The 19,767-nt window shown below is 40.4% G+C and overlaps 1 protein-coding gene across 1 annotated transcript in view; it reads left to right on the top strand.

Annotated features, from left to right (window-relative positions):
- Nucleotides 1-8,327: 8,327 nt before the first annotated feature.
- LOC311122204 (protein kinase C-binding protein NELL2-like) overlaps nt 8,328-19,767 on the top strand; it is a gene marked incomplete at its 3' end in the record, with an annotated part of 51,853 nt that continues 40,413 nt past the window's right edge. The window contains exons 1-2 of the mRNA XM_084196592.1: nt 8,328-8,393; nt 8,749-8,877. Of these exons, the coding sequence (XP_084052718.1) occupies nt 8,339-8,393; nt 8,749-8,877 (184 nt within the window). The 5' untranslated portion in view covers nt 8,328-8,338. The remainder of the gene's footprint in view (nt 8,394-8,748; nt 8,878-19,767) is intronic.

Raw genomic sequence — 19,767 nt, forward strand, 5'->3', positions numbered from 1 at the left:
TGTTCCAACACTATCAGAGACTGTTCCAACACTATCAGAGACTGTTCCAACACTATCAGAGACTGTTCCAACACTATCAGAGACTGTTCCAACACTATCAGAGACTGTTCCAACACTATCAGAGGCTGTTCCAACACTATCAGAGGCTGTTCCAACACTATCAGAGACTGTTCCAACACTATCAGAGGCTGTTCCAACACTATCAGAGACTGTTCCAACACTATCAGAGGCTGTTCCAACACTATCAGAGGCTGTTCCAACACTATCAGAGACTGTTCCAACACTATCAGAGGCTGTTCCAACACTATCAGAGGCTGTTCCAACACTATCAGAGACTGTTCCAACACTATCAGAGGCTGTTCCAACACTATCAGAGGCTGTTCCAACACTATCAGAGACTGTTCCAACACTATCAGAGACTGTTCCAACACTATCAGAGGCTGTTCCAACACTATCAGAGACTGTTCCAACACTATCAGAGACTGTTCCAACACTATCAGAGGCTGTTCCAACACTATCAGAGACTGTTCCAACACTATCAGAGACTGTTCCAACACTATCAGAGGCTGTTCCAACACTATCAGAGGCTGTTCCAACACTATCAGAGGCTGTTCCAACACTATCAGAGACTGTTCCAACACTATCAGAGGCTGTTCCAACACTATCAGAGGCTGTTCCAACACTATCAGAGGCTGTTCCAACACTATCAGAGGCTGTTCCAACACTATCAGAGACTGTTCCAACACTATCAGAGACTGTTCCAACACTATCAGAGGCTGTTCCAACACTATCAGAGGCTGTTCCAACACTACCAGAGACTGTTCCAACACTATCAGAGACTGTTCCAACACTATCAGAGACTGTTCCAACACTATCAGAGACTGTTCCAACACTATCAGAGACTGTTCCAACACTATCAGAGACTGTTCCAACACTATCAGAGACTGTTCCAACACTATCAGAGACTGTTCCAACACTATCAGAGACTGTTCCAACACTATCAGAGACTGTTCCAACACTATCAGAGGCTGTTCCAACACTATCAGAGGCTGTTCCAACACTATCAGAGACTGTTCCAACACTATCAGAGGCTGTTCCAACACTATCAGAGACTGTTCCAACACTATCAGAGGCTGTTCCAACACTATCAGAGGCTGTTCCAACACTATCAGAGACTGTTCCAACACTATCAGAGGCTGTTCCAACACTATCAGAGGCTGTTCCAACACTATCAGAGACTGTTCCAACACTATCAGAGACTGTTCCAACACTATCAGAGGCTGTTCCAACACTATCAGAGACTGTTCCAACACTATCAGAGGCTGTTCCAACACTATCAGAGGCTGTTCCAACACTATCAGAGACTGTTCCAACACTATCAGAGGCTGTTCCAACACTATCAGAGGCTGTTCCAACACTATCAGAGACTGTTCCAACACTATCAGAGGCTGTTCCAACACTATCAGAGGCTGTTCCAACACTATCAGAGACTGTTCCAACACTATCAGAGGCTGTTCCAACACTATCAGAGGCTGTTCCAACACTATCAGAGACTGTTCCAACACTATCAGAGACTGTTCCAACACTATCAGAGACTGTTCCAACACTATCAGAGACTGTTCCAACACTATCAGAGACTGTTCCAACACTATCAGAGACTGTTCCAACACTATCAGAGGCTGTTCCAACACTATCAGAGGCTGTTCCAACACTATCAGAGACTGTTCCAACACTATCAGAGACTGTTCCAACACTATCAGAGGCTGTTCCAACACTATCAGAGGCTGTTCCAACACTATCAGAGGCTGTTCCAACACTATCAGAGACTGTTCCAACACTATCAGAGGCTGTTCCAACACTATCAGAGACTGTTCCAACACTATCAGAGGCTGTTCCAACACTATCAGAGACTGTTCCAACACTATCAGAGGCTGTTCCAACACTATCAGAGGCTGTTCCAACACTATCAGAGACTGTTCCAACACTATCAGAGACTGTTCCAACACTATCAGAGGCTGTTCCAACACTATCAGAGACTGTTCCAACACTATCAGAGGCTGTTCCAACACTATCAGAGACTGTTCCAACACTATCAGAGACTGTTCCAACACTATCAGAGGCTGTTCCAACACTATCAGAGACTGTTCCAACACTATCAGAGACTGTTCCAACACTATCAGAGGCTGCTCCAACACTATCAGAGGCTGTTCCAACACTATCAGAGACTGTTCCAACACTATCAGAGACTGTTCCAACACTATCAGAGGCTGTTCCAACACTATCAGAGACTGTTGCAGGGCTGTTCCAACACATTTTTCATTTACATTGTCGTCATTTAGCAGACACTCTTATCCAGAGCAACTTACATATTGGTGCATTCACCTTATGATAGCCAGTGGGACAACCGCTTTACAATATTTTTGTTATTTTTTGGGGGGTGGGGTAAGGGGGGGGGGTAGAAGGATTACTTTATCCTAACACCACTATCAGTTCCTGTTGCAGGGCTGTTCCAACACTATCAGAGGCTGTTGCAGGCCTGTTCCAACACTATCAGTTCCTGTTGCAGGCCTGTTTCAACACTATCAGAGGCTGTTGTTCCAGACCATTGAAATCCTTCAACATTGTTTTATTCAATGTGTCTCATATGATATTGTAGAACATAGCACCTGCCTGGTCTGCCTGCTGAGATGGAATGTGTTCTGAGGCACAGAATATGCATTATGAATTGGACGCGCAACATGAACTCATCAAACTGCCTGACACACACACAAACACACACACACATACATACATACACACACAGTACTGTAGATGGTACATCTTGTGTAACGCACTGTGATCCTCAGGGATGATAAAGAAATGTGAGTTATGGTCTGGACTGTCTTAAAGTGATGCTCTGAAACTTATAGTCTGTGCTGTCTTAAAGTGATGCTCTGGAACTTGTAGTCTGGGTTGTCTTAAAGTGATGCTCTGGAACTTATAGTCTGGGTTGTCTTAAAGTGATGCTCTGGAATTTATAGTCTGGACTGTCTTAAAGTGATGCTCTGGAACTTGTAGTCTGGACTGTCTTAAAGTGATGCTCTGGAACTTATAGTCTGGGCTGTCTTAAAGTGATGCTCTGGAACTTGTAGTCTGGGTTGTCTTAAAGTGATGCTCTGGAACTTATAGTCTGGGTTGTCTTAAAGTGATGCTCTGGAATTTATAGTCTGGACTGTCTTAAAGTGATGCTCTGGAACTTGTAGTCTGGGTTGTCTTAAAGTGATGCTCTGGAACTTATAGTCTGGGTTGTCTTAAAGTGATGCTCTGGAATTTATAGTCTGGACTGTCTTAAAGTGATGCTCTGGAATTTATAGTCTGGACTGTCTTAAAGTGATGCTCTGGAATTTATAGTCTGGACTGTCTTAAAGTGATGCTCTGGAACTTTAACCCCGCTTTTTTTGTACTTCGTCATCCAATTTGTCTGATATGTTACGTTCTGCAAAAATGTAAACACAACATGTAAAGTGTTGGTCAATGTTTCATGAGCTGAAATAAAAGATCCCAGACATTTTTCATATGCACAAAAACCGCATTCCTCTAAAATGTTGTGCACAAATTTGTTTACATCCATGTTAGTGAGCATTTCTCCTTTGCCAAGATAATCCATCCACCTGACAGGTGTGGCATATCAAGAAGCTGATTTAACAGCATGATCATTACACAGGTGCACCTTGTGCTAGGGACAATAAAAGGCCACCAAAATGTGCAGTATACAACACAATGCCACAGATGTCTCACGTTTTGAGGGAGTGTGCAATTGGCATGCTGACTGCAGGAATGTCCACCAGAGCTGTTACCAGAGAATGTTAATTTCTCTACCATAAGCCACATCCAACATAATTTTAGATTCCTGCATACTCACCAGACATGTCACCCATTGAGCATGTTTGGGATGCTCTGGATCGACGTGTACGACAGCGTGTTCCAGTTCCCGCCAATATCCAGCAACTTCGCACAGCCATTGAAGAGGAGTGGGACAATATTCCACAGGCCACAATCAACAGCCTGATCAACTCTATGCGAATGAGATGTTTTGCACTTCAAGAGGCAAATGTTGGTCACACCAGATACTGACTGGTTTTCTGATCCACACCCCTACTTTTTCTTTAAGTGTATCTGTGACCAACAGATGCATATCTGTATTCCCAGTCATGTGAAATCCATAGATTAGGGCTTAATGAATTTATTTCAATTGACTGATTTCCTTATATGAACTGTAACTCAGTAACTGTACTCAGTGTTGTCTTTGCAGATTGGGTATTGATATGTTATCGGGCTGGGCACTGAGAGTTTGTATGAGAAAGTGTGTGTGTGAGTGTTTGTTAGTGAGAAGTTTACCATCTGGGGTCAGCAGAAGTATAAAACACGAATGCAAAGTTGACTGACAGTTGAAGTAAAGTAAAGCAAAGAGTGAAGTTGAATGCACCAATTTGTAAGTCGCTCTGGATAAGAGCGTCTGCTAAATGACTTAAATGTAATGTAAATGTAAAATCTTAGAAATTGTTGCATGTTGTGTTACATTTTTTGTATATTCTTTTTTTTTTTGCAATTCACATGAATTTGTTGTGCTTAAGATCCCAGACTGCATCTGACTTTAATGGCAGGAATAAATGATAGATTTTGACCTGTGCTCTGCTAGCAATAAGTACTTAGATCAGAACAGAGGAGCAGAGAGAGCTATGTTTTAGTTAGTGTTCCTCTGCTCTGCTGTATAGCAATTTAAACAGGACAGATGACAGTTGATCTTAGGAACCTTGAACATAATGCTGATTGAGACTCATGTATGTACAGCTCACATCTCTCAGTATTTCAGTTCACACACACACACACACACACACACACGCACACGCACACGCACACACGCACACACACGCACACACACACACATACACACACACACACGGCTTCCTCATTTCATCATCCCTCTGTCCTGAGGAGGTGTGTGTGTGATCAAGGTGTTGAGAGAGAGAGAGGCGTTAGGTTTTCCTCCATGGGCCACAGCACCACGTTCACATGAGCTGATTGGGAGGGTGTCCTCTAGCAGAATATGTGTGTGTGTGTGTGTGTGTGTGTGTGTGTGTGGTAGAAAAAGTACCCAATTGTTATACTTGAGTAAAAGTAAAGATACCTTAATTGAAAATGACTCAAGTATAAGTGAAAGTCACCCAGCAAAATACTGCTTGAGTAAAAGTCGAAAAATATTTGGTTTTAAATACACTTAAGTATCAAAAGAAAAAGTAAAAGTATAAATCATTTCAAATTCCTTCTATTAAGCAACCCAGACAGCACCATTTTTGTATTAATTTTTTTATTTATGGAAAGCCAGGGGCACACTTCAACAGTCATACATAATTTACAAACAAAACATGTGTGTTTAGTGAGTCCGCCAGATCAGAGGCAGTAGGGATGACTAGGGATGTTCTCTTGATAAGTGCGTGAATTGGACCATTTCCTGTCCTGCTAAGCATTCAAAATGTAGCCAGTACTTTTGGGTGTCAGGGAAAATGTATAGAGTAAAAAGTACATTATTTTCTTTTGGAATATAGTGAAGTAAAAGTAAAAGTAGTCAAAAAATATAAATATTAAAGTACAGATACCCCAACAAACTACTTAAGTTGTACTTTCAATTATGTTTACTTAAGTACTTTACACCACTGTGTGTGCGTGCGTGCTTTGTGCATTTATGTGTGTGTGCATGTGTCTATATGTGTGTGCATGTGTGTGTGTGTGCGTTCGTGTGTGTGCATTCGTGTGTGTGTGTTCGTGTGTGTATGTGTGTGTAAAATTCAATGTGCCTGTGTTGCCGTGTGAATACTCATCAGCAGGTAACAGAGGCTGCTGTAATGTCAGCTGACAGAACTGGGTTCCGTTAACTACAGGGGATCATTCATCTAACTCGTCAACTGGCAACACAACACTGCATTCATACGGATGAAACTGTGACATTGCCATAAAAGAGATGTATAGAACAGCACTCCTACATGTAGACCTGTAGATCTATAAGTCTGACATTAACATACATATGCATATTACATCACTCCTTTCTTGTATAAACTGTCTTGTATTCTATATTGTTGCTAGACCTCCAAACTCAGTCATTAATATACTGCAGAGCTGTATAGAGTTTAACATACTGCAGAGCTGTATAGAGTTTAACATACTGCAGAGCTGTATAGAGTTTAACATACTGCAGAGCTGTATAGAGTTTAACATACTGCAGAACTGTACAGAGTTTAACATGCTACAGAGCTGTATAGAGTTTAACATACTACAGAGCTGTACAGAGTTTAACATACTACAGAACTGTACAGAGTTTAACATACTACAGAGCTGTACAGAGTTTAACATACTACAGAGCTGTATAAAGGTTCTATACTGTATAGTCCATCAAGCCCTGACTAGGTTGAGAGATACAGTGAGGGAAAAAAGTATTTGACCCCCTCTCAATCAGAAAGATTTTCTGACTCCCAGGTGTCTTTTATACAGGTAACGAGCTGAGATTAGGAGCACACTCTTAAAGGGAGTACTCCTAATCTCAGCTTGTTACCTGTATAAAAGACACCTGGGAGTCAGAAATATTTCTGATTTATAGGTGGTCAAATACTTATTTCCCTCATTAAAATGCAAATCAATTTATAAAATTTTTGACATGCGTTTTTCTGGATTTTTGTTGTTGTTATTCTGTCTCTCACTGTTCAAATAAACCTACCATTAAAATTATAGACTGATCATGTCTTTGTCAGTGGGCAAACGTACAAAATCAGCAGGGGATCAAATACTTTTTTCCCTCACTGTAGATGCCTCCAGGGTTCTGTAACCCTGAGCGCCGAAGGTTCAGTGTGACCCCACATGTCATTATCTAACCCTCATGTATATGCTAATGAGCCTCCAGGTTCCATGGCAACCTGTTCTCCTCAATAGATTCTCAAGGGCACCTGGTGACATGTGGCTCAGTTTGTTTGTGTGTGTGTGTGTGTGTGTGTGTGTGTGTTGCTACAGGCAACACTGCAGCAATGGTCCCCTCCTTCTAGGTAGAAAATGTTTTGTTTGTAATGAGTTGACAGATTACTGACTAGCATGTACTTTTAACCTTTTAACTACAGTTCATAATGACCAGCTTGCTGAGTGTGCATTTGTTCTTTAAGAGTTATTGACCAGATAATGGTGGACAGGATGTTAATGATAATGGGTTGTTAATGAGTTAGAGGATGTTAATGAGTTAGAGGATGTTAATGGGTTAGAGGATGTTAATAGTTTAGAGGATGTTAATAGTTTAGAGGATGTTAAAGGAGTAGAGGATGTTAATGGGTTAGAGGATGTTAATGGATAAGAGGATGTTAATGGATTAGTGGATGTTAAAGGAGGAGAGGATGTTATTGGTTTAGAGGATGGTAATGGTAATGGAGATGTTAATGGTTTAGAATATGTTAATGAATTAGTGGATGTTAATGGTAATGGAGATGTTAATGGATTAGATTATGTTAATATTTTAGATGATGTTAATGGTTTAGAGGACGTTAATGGATTAGAGGATGTTAACGGAGTAGAGGATGTTAATGGTAATGTGGATGTTAATGGTTTAGATGATGTTAATGGTGATGGTTTGTTAATAGTTTAGAGGCCCAGGGAGTTTTCTATCTACTGGCTGAAGGTGTGGTGTGTGGAATGTAGCTAGAAATGCATTTTAATATTGAAGGGAAAATGTTTTATTTTCTAAAGATTGTTTTGACAAACTGAAACCACATTTGCAGTAGGCTAAGCATGCCAAAGGATCACGAAAAACGCCCAGCTGGAAATATTAGCTGATTAAATTACTATCATTGACTATCAAACGTCGTTAAATGCAACTCTCTTACAGTCATTTGGAAATGTTGATACATCTGACAGATGGCAGAAGTGCAATCAGTCTCATCTATTAGATTGTGTTCCATGGTAGACCAAAAGGGGGCAAAAAGGAGCACAGACGATATCTTTTCGCTTTCCATGAGTCTCCACATACCAGCCTTCTCTCACTCACTCTCTAGCTAGCAGCCCCTATAGTGATGATGTTGCACCTGTCTTCAGCGCGCTCTTCTCAATCATCACGAATGCTGAATGGAATATTTTGATATCTTAGTCCTTCTTTCTAATTGGTCTTAAAAGTTCTAAGAACGACGGTCAATATTGGATGATGAGTAATTTTGCGCGCATGTGGTTTTTATTCTAACTGATGCGTATCGCCTCCGGTATTTTAGCACCACCAGTATTTTTGGAAGTGGACAGATAAGCATGGACTCATTGTTGTGATTCTTTTCCATTCATGATGGGACTATTTAAACTTTCATTTTTGCACTGTATGTTTGGCATCTTCCCAGGTAAGCTACGCGTCCGCATTTTGTTATGCAATTATGTTGACTGATTTCCTATATCTGTCATGTTTTGATTTTAGTATGTTACTATGACGTGGTTTCAGTTGCTAACTGAATTAATGTATTTCTTAATTTTCATGTTTTACAATCCTTTTACCATTATGGCTGTGTAGGAATTTGTAACCTATCAGAATGAAGGTTTGTAGGCTAAGTTTCGCAGTATTACATCATGATATAGCAGCAGTAGCCCGCTGCGCTTTGTCCACACCAAGGTGTCGGACTGCCGGTCGCTGTCCATGGTGCTGAACTAACGCTATCTCTGCCGCTTCCGGACTCTTTCTATCCGGTCTCTCTCGTCCAGCTCTAGGCTTTGGGGTCGACCCTGCCCTCCGCATCAACGTATTCGATGAACTGAAGTTGGGAGAGTCGTTCGCTGGAGTTTTCCAAGTTCAGGGGTTCCACAATGAGAGCAGAGCCTTTCTTTTACAAGGTAAGACCCAACAATTATATTTTACCCATATCCATGTATTCCTCCCTCTGTGTACTTCGATCTTGTTTACGTTTGCACGTGCGACTAATCTTCTGTTATGTCTTAAGACATTGAGTTCAAATAGTCTACACACATGTTAAAAAACAGGTAACCTATTGAATTACAATCAGTAGGCCAACTACTAGGATGGACGTTTTGTCTTGACATTTCACCCATAGCGTGATAAAGCATTAAAGTTAGCCTAGGCCTACTGTATGACGATAATAGATAACACCAGCAGGCTGCAGTGAACTATTGGCAGCGACATTATTGTTTCAATCTATAAATTATAGACTATTAATCCCTATCCTTTGCAAAAAGTGGATCAGCAAAACAAAGATCCAATATAGAAATCCAAACCATACAGAAGCATTTCATTCGGGCCATTCAGCTGTCCCCATATTGCGACTTCTAATCCCATGTCTGGAGTTTTAGGTTTGGTAGGCACTGGCATACCACATCCCCCCACACACACCCCCAGAGGTCATATGCCATGGCAATTTGTTTGGTGAATGACAGTAAATTAGCTGTAAGATACAAGAATCATTTCTGCTCAGCCTCATTGCAAAATGTGTAGAATAGCATGATTAGCTATGAAACTGCAAATGTTTCTCTCTGCCCCATGGAAATATGTATAGAATTGCAGAAAACGATCTTTAAAAAAGCTTCATTTTCTCTCAGTCTCATGGAAAAATGTGTAAAATAGCATGAGATTAGCTATAACACTGCACATTTTTCTCTTTGCCCCATGGCAAAATGTGTAGAATTGTAGAAAGTTCACTTTTCAAACTATGTTTGTGTGGGGATCATTTTTTTTCATCTTCCACAAGAGTCTCTGTTTCTTTCATTCAGACTTTCTGTGAGTTTCTCTCTCTGATGTCTCCAGACTGAGGGTGTTGAGCTGAGCTCCAGTGGCTCTGGATGAGCAAGCGATGCAGATTCCCCCTCCCTCTATTCACCATTGAGTGGTGTGCTAGCGCCAACAATTAGCAGAGCAGAAAACAGGGCTGTTTCTCTGCCTTTGTGCCGAAGCTTAAATCATTCATTTAATAGGCATCTATTCGTTTTTGCGCTGGCTCTCTTACACAGGCTCGATGTACACTCACTGGACTCTAACCACACACACACACACACACACACACACACACACACACACACACACACACACACACACACACACACACACACACACACACACACACACACACACACACACACACACACACACACACATTCCTTCACACTCTTCACATATGCAGCTGCTACTCTCTGCTTATTATATGCATGGTCACTTTACCCCGACCTACATGTACATATTACCTCAATTACCTCGACTAACCTTTACCCCTGCACATTGACTCGGTACCGGTACCCCTTGTATATAGCCTTGTTATTGTTATTTTATTGTGTTACTATTTTTCCTTTAGTTTATTTAGCAAATGTTTCTTACTTACTTTTAAAAAACTTCATTGTTGGTTAAGGGCTCGTAAGTAAGCATTTCACCGTAAGGTTTACACCTGTTGTATTCGGCGCATGTGACAAATTCATTTGATTTGATTTGTAGGCCTTTTATCACCAGTACCAGTACCAGTACCAGTCCATGTCTTTGTTGAGGCTTTGAGTATCAGAATGAAAGGCAGAATGGGTGTATTCAACCCGTTTGTTATGGCAAGCCTAAATAAGTTCAGGAGTACAAATGTGCCGAACAACTCACATAATAAGTTGCATGGACTCACTCTGTGTGCAATAATAGTGTTTAACATGATTTTTGAATGATTACCTCATCTCTGTACCCCACACATACAATTATCTGTAAGGTCCCTCAGTCGAGCAGTGAATTTCAAACATAGATTCAACCACAAAGACAACATTGTAGTTACTCCACAATACTAGACTAATTGGCGGAGTGAAAAGAAGGAAGCTTGTACAGAATACAAATATTCCAAAACATGCACCTTGTTTACAACAAGGCACTAAAGTAATACTGCAAAAAAATGTGGCAAAGCAATTAACTTTTTGTCTTGAATACAAAGTGTTATGTTTGGGGCAAATCCAATACAACACATTACTGAGTACCACTCTCCATAATTTCAAGCATAGGGGTGGCAGCATCATGTTATGGGTATGCTTGTAATCGTTAAGGACTGAGGCGTTTTTCAGGATAAAAAAGAAATGGAATGGAGCAAAGCACAGGCAAAATCCTAGAGGAAAACCAGGTTCAGTCTGCTTCCCAACAGACACTGGGAGATGAATGAACCTTTCAGCAGGACAATAACTTAAAACAGGCCAAATATTCACTGGAGTTGCTTACCAAGAAGACAGTAAATGTTCCTGGGTGGCCGAGTTAAAGTTTTGACTTAACTCTGCTTGAAAATCTATGGCAAGACTTGAAAATCGTTGTCTAGTAATGATCAACAACCAATCTGACAGAGCTTGAAGAATTCTGAAAATAATAATTGGCAAATATTGTACAATCTAGGTGTGCTAAGCTCTTAGAGACTTACCCAGAAAGACTATCAGCTGTATTTGCTGCCAAAGGTGATTCTAACATGGATTGACTCGGGGGTGTGAATACTTATGTAATTGAGATATTTCTGTATTTCATTTGCAATAAATTAGCAAAAATGTCTAAAAACATATTTTCACTTTGTCAATATGGGGTATTGTGTGTAGATGGGTGAGAAAAAAAGTGTGTATAATCCATTTTGGCTGTAACACAACAAAATGTGGAATGAGTCAACGGTTATGAATACTTTCTGAAGGCACTGTGTATACAGGAACATCATACCACTGTTCTCCCTTCTCCTCTCCTCTCTCCCAGAATTCTAGGCTTTCACAAGGATTAGATGGAACCCATTATGGTATATCCCTCAACTACATCTATTCACCTATTATAGAAATTGTGTACAATAATAACCCATCTGTTCCCTTGATGCATTCATAGAGATAATTGAAAGTCATCATCATAGATATATGGAATCCAGAGGTTAAAGAGGATTTGTTACTGAATGATTGGATTAGATGGATCAGTGCCCTCCCCCAACACACCTGCTAAAGAATAGGATATGAATGACATCAATGTCAGTGTGCCCATCAACCCTGCTGAGTGAGTGAGTGAGTGAGTGAACCCTCCCTGTACAGATGTAGGATATTGATTTGAGCCAGTTTGCTACAGCAGAAAAATAATCCTGCAGCATTAGAATTATAATTAATTGACATTTTCGTAGGGCTTCATACATTTTTCATCAGGGAAAATCATGTCTGATATTTCAAAGTGGAAATTACAAACTTCAGAAGCCTTTTTTAACCTTAAATACACTACAAGTTTTACATTTCTTGCAACAGGGTGATACAATTAATAACCTCCACCCGTACCTCTATATGCTGACTGGATACTCTCTCTGTTCTCTCTAAGTGCAGCGATCAGGTTGCTGCTTACTCATCACCCCAATAGAGACTATATCTGCAGCAGCACAGCAGGACAGGATGCTGTTAGTGTAGTGTTGTCGGTCCTACGTGTGTGTGTGTGTGTGTGTGTATGTGAAGGCAACACACACACACACGTGAGATGCCACTCCTGTGCCCATTGCCAAGCTCTGTGTGCCAACCAGACAGAAGGGCAAGAGGCCTAACAGTGGTAGCAACATTAGTCATAGAAGATATACCCATGATGCATTGGATAACAGGAAGCAGATATCAAAGGCCTATATGTTGGAAACAGTTCTGTCACTATTTTGTTATGTATCATTATGTATCCCAGAGAGGTACATTAGAAGTGATATATCCCAGAGAGGTACATTTGAAGTGATGTATCCCAGAGAGTGATGTATTCCAGAGAGGTACATTAGAAGTGATGTATCCCAGAGAGGTACATTAGAAGTGATGTATTCCAGAGAGGTACATTAGAGGTGATGTATTCCAGAGAGGTACATTAGAAGTGATGTATTCCAGAGAGGTACATTAGAAGTGATGTATTCCGGAGAGGTACATTAGAAGTGATGTATCCCAGAGAGTGATGTATTCCAGAGAGGTACATTAGAAGTGATATATACCAGAGAGGTACATTAGAAGTGGTGTATTCCAGAGAGGTACATTATAGGTGATGCATTCCAGAGAGGTACATTAGAGGTGATGTATTCCAGAGAGGTACATTAGAAGTGATGTATTCCAGAGAGGTACATTAGAAGTGATGTATTCCAGAGAGGTACATTAGAAGTGATGTATCCCAGAGAGGTACATTAGAAGTGATGTATTCCAGAGAGGTACATTAGAAGTGATGTATTCCAGAGAGGTACTTTAGAGGTGATGTATTCCAGAGAGGTACATTAGAAGTGATGTATCCCAGAGAGTGATGTATTCCAGAGAGGTACATTAGAAGTGATATATCCCAGAGAGGTACATTAGAAGTGATGTATTCCAGAGAGGTACATTAGAGGTGATGTATTCCAGAGAGGTACATTAGAGGTGATGTATTCCAGAGAGGTACATTAGAGATGATGTATTCCAGAGAGGTACATTAGAGGTGATGTATTCCAGAGAGGTACATTAGAAGTGATGTATTCCAGAGAGGTACATTAGAAGTGATGTATTCCTGAGAGGCACATTAGAAGTGATGTATTCCAGAGAGGTACATTAGAAGTGATGTATTCAAGAGAGGTACATTAGAGGTGATGTATTCCAGAGAGGTACATTAGAAGTGATGTATCCCAGATAGGTACATTAGAAGTGATGTATCCCAGAGAGGTACATTAGAAGTGATATATTTCAGAGAGGTACATTAGAAGTGATATATTCCAGAGAGGTACATTAGAAGTGATGTATTCCAGAGAGGTACATTAGAAGTGATGTATTCCAGAGAGGTACATTAGAAGTGATGTATTCCAGAGAGGTACATTAGAAGTGATGTATTCCAGAGAGGTACATTAGAAGTGATGTATTCCAGAGAGGTACACTAGAAGTGATGTATCCCAGACAGGTACATTAGAAGTGATATATTTCAGAGAGGTACATTAGAAGTGATGTATTCCAGAGAGGTACATTAGAAGTGATGTATTCCAGAGAGGTCCATTAGAAGTGATGTATCCCAGAGAGGTACATTAGAAGTGATGTATCCCAGAGAGGTACATTAGAAGTGATGTATTCCAGAGAGGTACATTAGAGGTGATGTATTCCAGAGAGGTACATTAGAAGTGATGTATCCCAGATAGGTACTTTAGAAGTGATGTATCCCAGAGAGGTACATTATAAGTGATGTATTTCAGAGAAATGTACATTAGAAGTGATATATTCTGGAGAGGTACATTAGAAGTGATGTATTCCAGAGAGGTACATTAGAAGTGATATATCCCAGAGAGGTACATTAGAAGTGATGTATTCCAGAGAGGTACATTATAAGTGATATATCCCAGAGAGGTACATTAGAAGTGATGTATCCCAGAGAGTGATGTATTCCAGAGAGGTACATTAGAAGTGATGTATCCCAGAGAGGTACATTAGAAGTGATGTATTCCAGAGAGGTACATTAGAAGTGATGTATCCCAGAGAGTGATGTATTCCAGAGAGGTACATTAGAAGTGATGTATCCCAGAGAGGTACATTAGAAGTGATGTATTCCAGAGAGGTACATTAGAGGTGATGTATTCCAGAGAGGTACATTAGAAGTGATGTATTCCAGAGAGGTACATTAGAAGTGATGTATTCCAGAGAGGTACATTAGAAGTGATGTATTCCAGAGAGGTACATTAGATGTGATGTATCCCAGAGAGGTACATTAGAAGTGATGTATTCCAGAGCGGTACATTAGAAGTGATGTATTCCAGAGAGGTACATTAGAGGTGATGTATTCCAGAGAGGTACATTAGAAGTGATGTATCCCAGAGAGTGATGTATTCCAGAGAGGTACATTAGAAGTGATATATCCCAGAGAGGTACATTAGAAGTGATGTATTCCAGAGAGGTACATTAGAAGTGATGTATTCCAGAGAGGTACATTAGAAGTGATGTATTCCAGAGAGGTACATTAGAAGTGATGTATTCCGGAGAGGTACATTAGAAGTGATGTATCCCAGAGAGTGATGTATTCCAGAGAGGGACATTAGAAGTGATATATACCAGAGAGGTACATTAGAAGTGGTGTATTCCAGAGAGGTACATTATAGGTGATGTATTCCAGAGAGGTACATTAGAGGTGATGTATTCCAGAGAGGCACATTAGAAGTGATGTATTCCAGAGAGGTACATTAGAAGTGATGTATTCCAGAGAGGTACATTAGAAGTGATGTATTCCAGAGAGGTACATTAGAAGTGATGTATCCCAGAGAGGTACATTAGAAGTGATGTATCCCAGAGAGGTACATTAGAAGTGATGTATTCCAGAGAGGTACATTAGAAGTGATGTATTCCAGAGAGGTACATTAGAGGTGATGTATTCCAGAGAGGTACATTACAAGTGATGTATCCCAGAGAGTGATGTATTCCAGAGAGGTACATTAGAAGTGATATATCCCAGAGAGGTACATTAGAAGTGATGTATTCCAGAGAGGTACATTAGAGGTGATGTATTCCAGAGAGGTACATTAGAGATGATGTATTCCAGAGAGGTACATTAGAGGTGATGTATTCCAGAGATGTACATTAGAAGTGATGTATTCCAGAGAGGTACATTAGAAGTGATGTATTCCAGAGAGGTACATTAGAAGTGATATATCCCAGACAGGTACATTAGAAGTGATGTATTCCAGAGAGATACATTAGAAGTGATGTATCCCAGACAGGTACATTAGAAGTGATGTATTCCAGAGAGGTACATTAGAAGTGATGTATTCCAGAGAGGTACATTAGAAGTGATGTATTCCAGAGAGGTACATTAGAAGTGATGTATTCCAGAGAGGTACATTACAAGTGATGTATCCCAGAGAGTGATGTATTCCAGAGAGGTACATTAGAAGTGATATATCCCAGAAAGGTACATTAGAAGTGATGTATTCCAGAGAGGTACATTAGAGGTGATGTATTCCAGAGAGGTACATTAGAGATGATGTATTCCAGAGAGGTACATTAGAGGTGATGTATTCCAGAGATGTACATTAGAAGTGATGTATTCCAGAGAGGTACATTAGAAGTGATGTATTCCAGAGAGGTACATTAGAAGTGATATATCCCAGACAGGTACATTAGAAGTGATGCATTCCAGAGAGGTACATTAGAAGTGATGTATTCCAGAGAGGTACATTAGAAGTGATGTATCCCAGACAGGTACATTAGAAGTGATGTATTCCAGAGAGGTACATTAGAAGTGATGTATTCCAGAGAGGTACATTAGAAGTGATGTATTCCAGAGAGGTACATTAGAAGTGATGTATTCCAGAGAGGTACATTAGAGGTGATGTATTCCAGAGAGGTACATTAGAAGTGATGTATCCCAGATAGGTACATTAGAAGTGATGTATCCCAGAGAGGTACATTAGAAGTGATGTATTTCAGAGAAATGTACATTAGAAGTGATGTATTCTGGAGAGGTACATTAGAAGTGATGTATTCCAGAGAGGTACATTAGAAGTGATATATCCCAGAGAGGTACATTAGAAGTGATGTATCCCAGAGAGTGATGTATTCCAGAGAGGTACATTAGAAGTGATGTATCCCAGAGAGGTACATTAGAAGTGATGTATTCCAGAGAGGTACATTAGAGGTGATTTATTCCAGAGAGGTACATTAGAAGTGATGTATTCCGGAGAGGTACATTAGAAGTGATGTATCCCAGAGAGTGATGTATTCCAGAGAGGGACATTAGAAGTGATATATACCAGAGAGGTACATTAGAAGTGGTGTATTCCAGAGAGGTACATTATAGGTGATGTATTCCAGAGAGGTACATTAGAGGTGATGTATTCCAGAGAGGTACATTAGAAGTGATGTATTCCAGAGAGGTACATTAGAAGTGATGTATTCCAGAGAGGTACATTAGAAGTGATGTATTCCAGAGAGGTACATTAGAAGTGATGTATCCCAGAGAGGTACATTAGAAGTGATGTATTCCAGAGAGGTACATTAGAAGTGATGTATTCCAGAGAGGTACATTAGAGGTGATGTATTCCAGAGAGGTACATTACAAGTGATGTATCCCAGAGAGTGATGTATTCCAGAGAGGTACATTAGAAGTGATATATCCCAGAGAGGTACATTAGAAGTGATGTATTCCAGAGAGGTACATTAGAGGTGATGTATTCCAGAGAGGTACATTAGAGATGATGTATTCCAGAGAGGTACATTAGAGGTGATGTATTCCAGAGAGTTACATTAGAAGTGATGTATTCCAGAGAGGTACATTAGAAGTGATGTATTCCAGAGAGGTACATTAGAAGTGATATATCCCAGACAGGTACATTAGAAGTGATGTATTCCAGAGAGGTACATTAGAAGTGATGTATTCCAGAGAGGTACATTAGAAGTGATGTATCCCAGACAGGTACATTAGAAGTGATGTATTCCAGAGAGGTACATTAGAAGTGATGTATTCCAGAGAGGTACATTAGATGTGATGTATTCCAGAGAGGTACATTAGAAGTGATGTATTCCAGAGAGGTACATTAGAAGTGATGTATTCCAGAGAGGTACATTAGAGGTGATGTATTCCAGAGAGGTACATTAGAAGTGATGTATCCCAGAGAGTGATATATTCCAGAGAGGTACATTAGAAGTGATGTATTCCAGAGAGGTACATTAGAGGTGATGTATTCCAGAGAGGTACATTAGAGATGATGTATTCCAGAGAGGTACATTAGAGGTGATGTATTCCAGAGAGGTACATTAGAAGTGATGTATTCCAGAGAGGTACATTAGAAGTGATGTATTCCAGAGAGGTACATTAGAAGTGATATATCCCAGACAGGTACATTAGAAGTGATGTATTCCAGAGAGGTACATTAGAAATGATGTATTCCAGAGAGGTACATTAGAAGTGATGTATCCCAGAGAGGTACATTAGAAGTGATGTATTCCAGAGAGGTACATTAGAAGTGATGTATTCCAGAGAGGTACATTAGAAGTGATGTATCCCAGAGAGGTACATTAGAAGTGATGTATTCCAGAGAGGTACATTAGAAGTGATGTATTCCAGAGAGGTACATTAGAAGTGATGTATTCCAGAGAGGTACATTAGAAGTGATGTATTCCAGAGAGGTACATTAGAAGTGATGTATTCCAGAGAGGTACATTAGAAGTGATGTATTCCAGAGAGGTACATTAGAAGTGATGTATTCCAGAGAGGTACATTAGAAGTGATGTATCCCAGAGAGTGATGTATTCCAGAGAGGTACATTAGAAGTGATGTATCCCAGAGAGGTACATTAGAAGTGATGTATTCCAGAGAGGTACATTAGAAGTGATGTATTCCAGAGAGGTACATTAGAAGTGTATCAGTATGTGGTAGAGGTAATAACTTAGATCAGATGTCGCATCAGAACAAGAATTATCTGGTTTAATCTGACCACTTGAGATTGAAACAGGTTGACATTTTGTAAAAACGAGTCATCCTGTCTTCTCAGTTCTCTCTCTCTTTCTCTCTCTCTCTCTCTCTCTCTCTCTCTCTCTCTCTCTCTCTCTCTCTCTCTCTCTCTCTCTCTTCTCTCTCTCTCTCTCTTTCTCTCTCTCTCTCTCTCTCTCTCTCTCTCTCTCTCTCTCTCTCTCTCTCTCTCTCTCTCTCTCTCTCTCTCTCTCTCTCTCTCTCTCTCTCTATCTCGCTACCTCTGTCTCTCTGCCAGGCTGTAGAAACCTGCAGTGTTCACTCCCCTGCTTTAATTCAACGCTATTTGGAGTTGAGACACTTGTTCCCTGTGTAATGGCTACGTGTCATGTATCATTCAACTGATTTACAGTTTTTCTCGATTGCTAAGACACATTTCTTGAAAGCTGCTCTCCTTTTCTCTTAACTGTGAACACAAAACCCAATTTTCAAGCTACATTCACAAAACCTCAGACTCTTCTTGCAAAACCAAACTTTCACCTCAAAACAGTTCAATCTGTGCTCAAAACTGAACTATGTTGTCAAATCGTGCCCCGAGTCAATCAAAATAAAAAAACACTACTGAACAGTCACTAAACACTACGTAGAAAAATAGAAAACACAATGCTCAGGACATGAAGCTGGAGAAATAAATGTTTATTGTTCACTGTAGGCTAAATGCATGTTGCAAAACAAAAAAAAACTGTGCATTTAGCACTTGTACAAAAAGACAAAACAGAAATCTTGTGCATTTACATGTAGCACTTGTAAAAACAAACAGAAAACGTATGCGTTTGCCACTTGTGTACAGTAAGCCCATGTAAAAAATTAAGTACAAAAATATACAAATAAGTGCATTACTCAGCCACAGCATCATGTCTCCGTACTGGGTCAGGCCACAGGACTTCATCCACATCACAGGCCACATTTTGTCTGGCCAGGCAACGGGGGAAAAAACCCCTGGCATGCCGTATCCAGGCTTGGCATGCCTCCACACCTATGTCACCACAGGCAAGTCCCATGGCTTGCAGGAGATTTACCCTGGTGTAAGGTTGGCGTTCATATACCTTCCACCGCCATGAGGAGAAGAATTCCTCAATGGGGTTTAGGAAAGGGGAGTACGGTGGAAGACAAAGATTGATAAAACCTTGGTTCATATTATACCACTCTCTAACCTGGAGGGCTCTGTGAAAACTCACATTGTCCCAAACAACAACATAGATGGGATGCTCATCCTGCTGCCCTAACAAAGCATCTCGCATGTGATTGAGGAAAATGAGGAGCTGGTGAGTGTTGTAGGGCCCCAGGTTGGCATGATGGTGGACAACCCCATGATTGCTGATGGCAGC

Source organism: Coregonus lavaretus, assembly GCF_964263955.1.
Source record: "Coregonus lavaretus genome assembly, contig: HAP1_SCAFFOLD_422, whole genome shotgun sequence".
In the NCBI taxonomy this organism is placed as follows: Eukaryota; Metazoa; Chordata; class Actinopteri; order Salmoniformes; family Salmonidae; genus Coregonus; species Coregonus lavaretus.